Source organism: Pollicipes pollicipes, unplaced genomic scaffold (genome assembly GCF_011947565.3).
Source record: "Pollicipes pollicipes isolate AB1234 unplaced genomic scaffold, Ppol_2.1 Scaffold_5320;HRSCAF=6289_pilon_pilon_pilon, whole genome shotgun sequence".
Classification (NCBI taxonomy): domain Eukaryota; kingdom Metazoa; phylum Arthropoda; class Thecostraca; order Pollicipedomorpha; family Pollicipedidae; genus Pollicipes; species Pollicipes pollicipes.
The window spans coordinates 28,378-37,776 of NW_023596658.1; the positions used below are offsets into that span (position 1 = coordinate 28,378).

A 9,399-nucleotide genomic window follows, 5' to 3' on the forward strand; every position below is an offset into this window, starting at 1 on the left:
CGAGGTCCGCCTCAGCGCGGAACCATGATCGAGAATTTCGCCTGTTGGCCGCGCACGCGGGTGGGACCAGGTGCCTGGCAGATTCCATCTGGACGGTGAAAGTAAGGACAGCTGTAGAGTCCAGGTCATGGTGGTCTCGGTCATGAAGGCCATTTTATGGCAGCTGTAAGAGAGGGAAATGCACATTTTCCCAGAGCCCGTGGAAAATAACGTTCTTTCTGAATGAGAGGCGATTGTGCAGCTATTTCGTTCGATGTTGTACGAGATCGTGAAGAGTGTGAGCAAATTTAAGATCTGAGTTTGTTCTCGTTTTGACCATGTGTGGTGCTTTTTCAAAAGGTTAACTTTGACAGCGGTGTGTGGGAAGAAAAAATCCCGAAATTCATTTACATCACCGGCTCTGTTAAGGTTTTGCTTGTAAATCTGACCTAGCACTGACGGAGGTATATAGCCACTTTCGAGTCCGTGGAACGGGGAAGGACTTTTTCCCGTACATCTCTCTAAAACTAATGGACTGGTATGTTGGTTGTAGGAACAGGCGATAGTTTTAGATCTAACGCCACAGAAAGCGATCCATGCTCTCCGACTGCACGATCACCAGCAACGCCGCGGTTCGAAGCGAGTAAAAATAATGCGGACACTGTACAATTATATGCTACTTGTAAGGTAGCAGAAGCTTCATAGCTCGGATGTTCCAGCAATGTATTTACATGCACGTTGAATCACAGAGCCACACAGCCAGTCCTCACTGGGATAACTGATCTTAAGTCAACGCAGCCCCAGAATAGAGTCCGAAGATCAAACTCTGGCTTTGTGCATCTTTCGTGATCGAAATATTGCCAGTTAACGAGTTACGGGTCAAATACGGGTTCCCTCACGCATCTTCTTATTCCTGTCACCAATTAGATGAAATATGTGGATGAGGCTGCAGGTCAAAGAAGGTCACGTAGTGCGCGAGGAAGATAACAACCGAATTATATGTTCAAGAGGTGTAACAACGCCAATAAATAAAACCGCCTTCGTTAAATCGCACGAATGACATGTTGGGACTTAAATCGTGTAACCTATCACCAAAAATACATTGTGCCTGACAGAGCACAACTTGTGCAAATAAGTTTTAAAGCAATGTAGACAAAGTGGCATTTGATAAATGCAGAAAATATGAGGCTAATGAAGACAAGAGGAAAATATCAGATTATTTGCGTTTTATGAAGAGTTATATCAGAGAACCACTGGGGTTTGCCACCAAATGTCCGACAGTGACAGCGATAGCTAGTGATAAGCGGTGATGGCAGTGATAAGCGGCTGGAAAAAATAATTGACGCATATCATTGATTGACTTTCAATCCGCCTGCTTTTTATGCTTGTGTGTAACGAGCCGATATCCTCCGGAAATGAGTCACAACCAATCAAGTATAACTAAACTGAACACGCGACTCGCCTACCGGAGTGTTTGTGGTGAACGCGGGCTGCGTATGTAAGCACTGATGGGGGGCGTGATCCGCATACCACACATCTGTTACGCTACCAGCCACGGCAACGGCGGATAACTCTTCAAATGGATGTGTGCAGCCAAAAGTTGTGGACATTTCTATTTAGTCTACAAGACGCATTGGTAATTTGGTGATGGTAATAGTGATTGATGTTCGTCGTTATCTCTCGCGAGTATTCAGGGACTGACAGATGTGGTTCAGTTTTGTAACACAAGATGGAACACAAGACATTTGGGGGTCTGGTGACCATTGTTATCGGACGCGAATGCCTGGAGGATATTTGCTAAATGATGGCATTGTTAGTAACCCAGATTTGTGAACATTAATTGCATGTCCCCAGAATTATTGTCCAAGCTTATGAAATCCGCGTTGGAAGGACATTGTAATGCAGGTGCGATGGCTCAACTACTCGGTTCCTTGGTTCAGCCGTTATTTCAGTCGATGAATGCTGTCGACGGAATGTGCCGGGCCGGTGTATTCTGGCCTCTCCAGTACATTAGGAAACTCTTGTGGGGTGAATACCGTGAATCATGATGTTTTCCTGTCGCATCACGCATTTACCTCTCAGCACAAATGCATCCAGACATGGGTACGTTCATTCAGTCACTGCTCTTGTATCGTGCCTCCCAGTGAGACGAGCTTCTCCACAGTCAAAAACAAATTAGTCCTTGTCAGGTTGCGACGGCCGTCGGTGTTGATCGACAGGAGGAACGACCGACGGGGACGTCGGCGGGGCTGGGGCGGCCACTGTGTGGCGTACCGTCGTGCGGCGCCGCGACCGGACGCGGCCTTCCCACTGCCACGCTCCAGCCGCAGCGGGTGACCCCGTACCGCGCCGCGAGGCCCGCTTTCATAACCCCGCTTGACCTGCTAGTATGCGCTGCGATACCGCCGCCGTGATATGTCAAAACCACGGTACAAGCCAAAAAAGATTAGTCAGATCAACATCAGCGACCGGCGCAACTCCTGCGCGGCGGCTGCTGCCAGTATGGCACGTGGACTTGGCTGAGCGCGTCTCGCGCGTGGCGCGGCTTTGGACGCTGCCCCGGCCTGGAGCGTCCGGAGCAGATGAGTGAAGAGAGTCTCATCAGATCCGAATGCCAAACTCCAACGGCAATCATCAAAAGAGGGTGGTCCATGTTGAAGAGGGGAATAGGGCAGCCATGAAAAGTGAGTTGCGATGTTTGTTCCTCCCCGACAATATGAATTATGGCTGGCGGGACGCTCTCTATACGGTCACATTACCGTCCGTCGACCTCCGTCCATGCCCCAAGTAACTGGTGGATTAGCCGGGTTCATGTCATCCGTTTCCCGCATACATTGGTGCAAGAATAGCTTTCCACTGTGCATGGCAGGTACCGCCGAGAGCTTCATATCAAGGTATTTTAGGCCTTTCTATGCATTTTTACAAGGCAATGTCAGGGCCACTAAGCCGAGACGAGCCGTTATTTTTAACCGGCCACCGAAATTAACAGCAATGCCTTCCCTCCACGCCCTTCGCCCGCTATTACCTTACCCGGCTGATGGGGGCGTTTTTCACCTTGATGGTCCTTCTAAGGGGCGCACGATGCATGACTCACAGCCCTTTGGACCGGGCTCGTCGCGGTATGGGCCGGCTGGGAGCCGCGCGGGGCCGCCTGTCGCCTGGGAGCCCGCCCTCCAGCGACGGCCGCACAGCCCGCCACGCGCTGCCTCCCGGCGGCGCCGCGGTCACCGACGGCCTGCTGCCGTCGGACGGCCGGAGCCGTAATATACCGGCATGTTCAGATTGTCTAATTCCATTAGGGCGCACGCGAGCCAGCCCCAGGGGAGGCCCGGTGTCAGCGGATGACGCGGCAGCCATAGCTCGGGGCCCGGGGGGCGGGCCGCTCGCGTGTCGCTCCTCATTAGGTCAGACGGCCTGGTCGTCGGTCGCCCGGCCGCGGCGGAGCCCGCGCGTACCGCGCGCTGACGGCCGTGTACGCGAGCCGTCGGCGCGCCGCAGCACTCTGCTGACAGTGGGGAACGACAGGGATGCGGCTTTTGTTCTTGGAGCGGTTGTCAGGAGCAGCATCACGGTATAGTTCGAAGTCAACTTGTGTGATTTCGCAACCCGGTTATGAAATGATCATGTGGGGCCTGCTCATCGTTAAACCAGAGGGAGCCAAGTGCTTTCTGCTTGCCATGCCTGATGAACGATACGAGAAACGCGCTCCAAGCAACCCATATTTTCAGGATAATCGGTACCCAAGGCTCCATGTAAGGTAGAGGGCGGAACAGGCCAAACAGCGCCTGATGAGGACCTGTGCAACCACAGCAAAATGCGAAATGCATCAGGTCTGGCATCAGAGTTGGCAGCAGCAGCGACAGCGGCACAGACACCGCGGGCGAGGGCTGGGGGTGGATGCTTGGTAAGATGGTTCAAGCCGACGCTGGCTGGTGGTGACCTAGCTGGCCCATGATCTCCTGACGCCGCGCGGCAGCTGGCGGCACCGGCCAGAGCCGCCGGCAGCCCGCCCGCCCGCCACCCGCCCCTGCCCGCTTATTGTTACGGCGGTTGTGAAATCAGTCAATGACTAGTTAATTGGTCGTATTTAACAGGGCGCCGTTAATGCACTATCTTTAGCCGTCTGGGGCTGGCGGTATATGTGGGGCATAAAAAGCTGGGCGATCCTTGTCGTTGGCAGTAAAGCCGAGCCAGTAGCGCCGGCGCGGCTGGCCGGTCGGCAGCGGGCGGGCGGCGCCTCAGGCGCCCCGCTCGCCGGGCAGCCCCGCCCGGAAGCCGGCGGAACCGGACAGCCTTGGCGGAACGGAGCCACTTCCGCACCTGGTCATCCTCCGGGCCCGGTCGCCAGGGCGCCGAAGACGCCGCTGGTCCGGGGCGCGACGGCCCGCGCCCGCACACACGCCCTGCTGCCAATAGTGTGTATTCGACTGTTAGCACAGCAGCGCTACGCTCCTGCATGTACAGCGAGTGCGACGCCGCGGCGGCGAGGGCGCGACCCTCGCGGCGCGCTCGCCGTCGGTCGCGCTTCTACCGCGCCGCTATAATATCGCCCGATGTTCACTCGAACGCCTCATTATGGCAATCGCGCACATTTGGTAACAGGGAATGGTAAACCGAGGCGGCTGTCGCACGGTCGCCGCGACTCAACGTGCGACACCCGGGCGTCGCGAGCGAACATTTTTTGGGTTTTGTACACTTGACAAAGCTCACATATATAGACATTCGCACGAACGAGAGGACAAATGCTGCATGCCACGAGCAAACAATGGATCACATGATATCTCAGCCGCACTGGGACGCAGTCCGAATGTGTGTGTGAGATCGTCACACCGTCACGTGCCTCTTCATGTGCAGCGAAAGGTGATCTGACCGCGAGAAGGCGCGGTCGCACAGCCGGCACTGGAACGGCCGGTCGCCCGTGTGTTTGCGGAAGTGCCGCGTCAGCTCATCACTGCGCGCGAACTTCCAGTCACAGTCCTTCCACGTGCACTGGAAGGGTTTCTCGCCCGTGTGGGTCCGTTGGTGCGCCTTCAGGTGCGACGACTTGGTGTACACCTTGGTGCAGCCGGGGTACTGGCAGGCGTGCGCGGTGTTGCGCCGCCGCCCGCTGGCGCTCTTGCTCTTGCGCTTGCCGTCCTCGGCCGGCGGTGGCAGCTGGTTGAGGAAGGCCGGATGCTGATGCGTGGCCGCCTTGGCGCCGGCGCCCGCCGACAGCAGCTCGGCCAGGTTGGGCGATGAGGGTGGCGTGATGAGGCGCACGGTGGGGGCGGCGGCGCCCGGCCGGCCGCCCAGGGCCGTCAGCTCGACGGTGGCGCGCGGCAGCTTGTCCGTCTCGGGGCTGGCGGGAGGCGACATTTGCGGCGTGCCGCCCGGCACCGACACCATCGCCACCAGGCCCGTGTACACGGGGCTGAAGCTGGCCGCCGGCAGCTGCATGCTCACGCCGTTCAGCTCGAAGTCGCCCTGCAGACCGGGCAGTGGCTGCGGTGACGGCGACCGCTCCTCGCCGCCGGCCAGCGGCGAGCCACTCAGCACGAGTTTGGTCTCGACGCCCTGCGCCACGGCCTGCACGCTGCTCGGGTAGCCGAGATGCTGCTCGGTCGCCCGGCTGATGAGCGAGTCCAGGTCGACGAAGTCGCCGCCCCGCTCGCTGGCGAAGTCGGTCGCCGCGAACGGGCCGGGCTCGGGCCGCGCCGCCTCGGCGAACGGCGCGCAGCTCGTGAAGCCGTCCGTCGCGAACGGCGCGGCCGCCTTGAACTTCTGCTCGCCGAGCAGCGGCTGGTGGTCAGCCTGCAGTGGCAGCGCCTCGGGGAAGGCGCGCTCGGCGCCCGGCGAGTCAACCTCGCGGTACGGCGGCCGCTCGGCGGCGCCGTGCTCGGCGAACGGCTCCTTCTTGAACTCTTCGCCGTCAGGCCCCGCCGGTGGCGCCATGAAGTTCATGTCGATGCCCTCGGGAGAGTGTGGCGTCGAGTAGCCGGGCGACTCGGTCGGCAGCGGCGAGTCGTCGTCGGCCAGCCCGGGCGAGCGGTACCCGCCCTCGACGCTCGGGCCCTCGAAGCTGTGCATCAGAACGTTCTCGATGTCCTGCCAGGCCTGCGGGGCAGGGACGGCGGGGTCAACGGGGCAGGACCGACCAGGTGTAGTACTGTGGCGCGCCGCCAGCGAGCGACGCCGTGGCCGGGCAGCCTTGGCCGCACCGCCTCGTAAGACACGTCCGCAGATACTATCAGCAAATATCCGAAGGCAGGCATCAGTAAGTCGCTGTTGGCCGTGCATAAATGCATTCACACAAATCGAAAGCTCATTAGGATGGCTGACGGGTGGTCCGCGCTTCAAGTTTACGGCCGTATCAAAGGGCTCCTACTTTTCGCGGGGCTAATCATGAGTCGATAACTAGCTGCCTCGTTAGTAGCCGGATAGCGATCGCATGTCAATGCGAGGGCGACCGTCGAGGCGACAGGCGGCGCTGAGCTATTCGTCATGCAGTCAACATCATGCGGGTCGCGGCACAATAAAGGCCTAATGGGCGGGTGTGCCGGAGCCCGTGGGGCCGAGCCGCAGGTAGCGCGAAGCGACGTCAAGTGACACGTTCCGATTACACGGTCGCGCCTGCCCGACACCGTTTTACCGACGCCAGGCTGTTGGGCAACATACCGCACGTTGCGATTGCACCCGTAAACTCCGTTCGAACAAAACTCAATTCCCACGATAAGCGCTCTGTGGTGACGTAGCCGACCACGTCAGCGGCGCCGGCGGCGTCGGCTGCGCTGGTGCCGCGCCGCGGCCCGCGGCGATGGCCCACTGCACAGCTGCAGGCCCGCCGTCGCCCTTCGCGGACAGCTCGGCCTGGGAGCCCCGGGAGCCGACGCCCGGGCCGCGCTCCGCCCCCGTCGGCGTGCTGGGGCGTGCTCGTTCATAAGAGCGGTACCTGCACGTGCTCACGCGCTGCAATTGTCTGCAGGTGCTCGTTACCCACGGGATGAAAGGCGACGGCGAATGGGCGCCGGACGCAGAGAGTGCAGGCCAATTGCCGCTCGGTCGGCCGTCGGCGGCCATTTCACGTGCGCGCTCTATCGACGGCGTCATGATTACGGTTGTTATTTGTTCGTGCGGTGCCGCGCAGCCCGTCAGCCTGCGGTTTGTGGTCGTGCTTAAGCCGCGGCGCACTGCAACTGGAGTCCGATCCTGCTTATCGGCGGCGAGCAAGGAGCTCACGCTTGGAGAGGTCAGTGTTCGTGGATGGCTCGGGAGCTCACCGGGGCGCGCCTCGGGGCAGCACGCCCGCGTCCGGTGCCCCCCCGCTTGAGAAACGCTATCTCCGACGGAATGTAATCCAACCTCGTTCGACCGGCGGTAGCCGTCGCGTTGCGAAACGTCCGCGGGTCGATCGGCTGGTGGTCCCGCTTCGATGTGAGGCGACCGCGCCACCACGCTGTGTGATCTATGGAGTCCCTATTGAGGTGTGTTTTATAAATACATATGAGGCGGTATGAAGAGATCAGTGCTGATTGATGAAGATAAACCGCTCGGCAGAGGTGTGACGCAACACATCCTAAATCTCATTAATCACGCGGCGGTTAATGGGTGGTGTCGGTTAATGGGGGTGTGAGCCGGACGAAACGGTCGATCGAGGTGACCTTTGAATCTCGAGCGTGGCGAACCCTGCTTTCCATTTAAACACCACCATTATACCTGGAGCCACCTCCGGCATCCGCACGTTCAGGAACACATGGCGTGCTGTGGGCCCTGGCCCTGAACGTGTAATCGAACCCAATCATCCCCCTGATTTGGGCCGCTGACTCCAGACCCACTCCGGGTATATAATATATGTGCACTGTCCTGAGCGAGCGTAGGGTTTTTCGTCTTAGACAGGCATTGGGGAAGAGAGTCGTTTTCATCTTGAATGAGTGATGCCGTTGTCCAGAGTGACCGGGTTTCGAAGCTCATTATAGATGTGTTCAGCGATGCAGCTCATGATACCGTCCTCCAAACCTTTCCCAACACAACCAGTTACATTACGGGTTATTTCACCGACATCAAAATCGCCCAGGCTACACAAACATGCCGTGAAGGACAGTTGGGTGCCCGCCAGAATGCGTGCTGGTGATCATATGTAGCTAGCGACAGTGCAACAGATCTCGGAGAAGCGTGAATTTACAATGGTATGCCTGGTGCGAGTCATAGCTATCTGTAGCAGACTTTTCGTTCACAGCCGTAAGAGCAGCTGGAAGCTGCTGCCAGCTTTTTAGCCTTGTGATATTGTAGGAACACTGCTCGCTCGTAGCTAGGTGTAACGACACCATAGTTCAATGCAAGAACAAGCTGTACTGTCCTCCTGCACAACTTTTTGCGCTTGACGCAAACGCCACAATACATGCTTTTAGATATGCGCTGCAAAGAAGTTTGTTGCGTCATCACCAACAAAATAACTGACGCGGAATGTGGCAATCAGCACCGGAAAAAGACATTTAATGCTCGTTTTTGGTGTGTTCAGTTGGTAAAAGCTTACTTTTATAATGCAGCCCAGTTCGCTGAGCGTCAACTAGAAAATCCCCATCTCATCACGAGGGGGATGCATGACTTGGGTCGGCCGGCGGCGGCATGACTCGAGCCAGTCATCGACTCAGACCAGCCAGCGACTCGGGTCAGCCAGCGACGGCATGACTCAGGTCAGCCGGCGACGGCATGACTCGGACCATCCATCGACGGCATACCTCGGGTCAGCTAGCGACGGCGTGACTCGGGCCGCTCGCTGCGCGGTGTGGCCGAGCGGCGGCGCGTCGGCCGGACCAGGAGCGTCACGAGGCCGCACGCCGACCTTGCATGCCAACTCGGCGGGCCGTGACGCGCCGGGCACGACGCGCATTTGTGCCTGGCCGGCAGCCAGCCGGCGGCTGGGTCAGCGGCCGCCCCACGGCCGAGCCATCCCCCAGACGGCGGTCACGGCACGCCGGCACGCGACCCCCCCCCCCCCCCTCGCCCTCCCCTCGCCCGCGCCAGACCCCGCCGGCAGAGCGGGTGTGTAGGCCGTAGGATGTGATGGCCGTTAATAAGATGTACGACAAGTGAAGGGAGAGGCCGGGTACCTGGCGGTCGTGGTCTCTCCTGTGCTCACGAAAGGTGGCGGGTTCTGCGAACGGTTAGTCGGTTTCGGGCGAACGCGCCCGTACGAGGGTACCTGCGCCCTGCCCGGCCACGTATGTCTTTCTTCGCCAGAGCGTGCTTCTCACTCTTTGGCCAGCTCCGAACTGCGCAACTGCGCGGAGTCCAGCGTTCGTCTCGCCAGCCAGACACAGCAGATGGACACACCGACTGGGTCACTGTCCGCTCCACTGAATGCGGCAACGGAAACACCGACTGGGCCCTCTGGCCACCCCGCCAGACACAAACTCTAGTAACAAGAGTTGCCTCAGCTCCCGT

The 9,399-nt window shown here is 58.9% G+C and overlaps 1 protein-coding gene across 1 annotated transcript; it reads right to left on the reverse strand.

Moving 5' to 3' along the window:
• Nucleotides 1–4,383: 4,383 nt before the first annotated feature.
• LOC119102018 (Krueppel-like factor 2) lies at nt 4,384–6,631 on the reverse strand. Its single transcript, XM_037225394.1, has 2 exons — nt 6,608–6,631; nt 4,384–6,072 (listed from the first exon to the last, which is right to left on the reverse strand). The coding sequence occupies exons 1-2, from the start codon at nt 6,629–6,631 to the stop codon at nt 4,804–4,806; spliced, it is 1,293 nt and encodes a 430-aa protein (XP_037081289.1). The 3' UTR covers nt 4,384–4,803.
• Nucleotides 6,632–9,399: the final 2,768 nt, after the last annotated feature.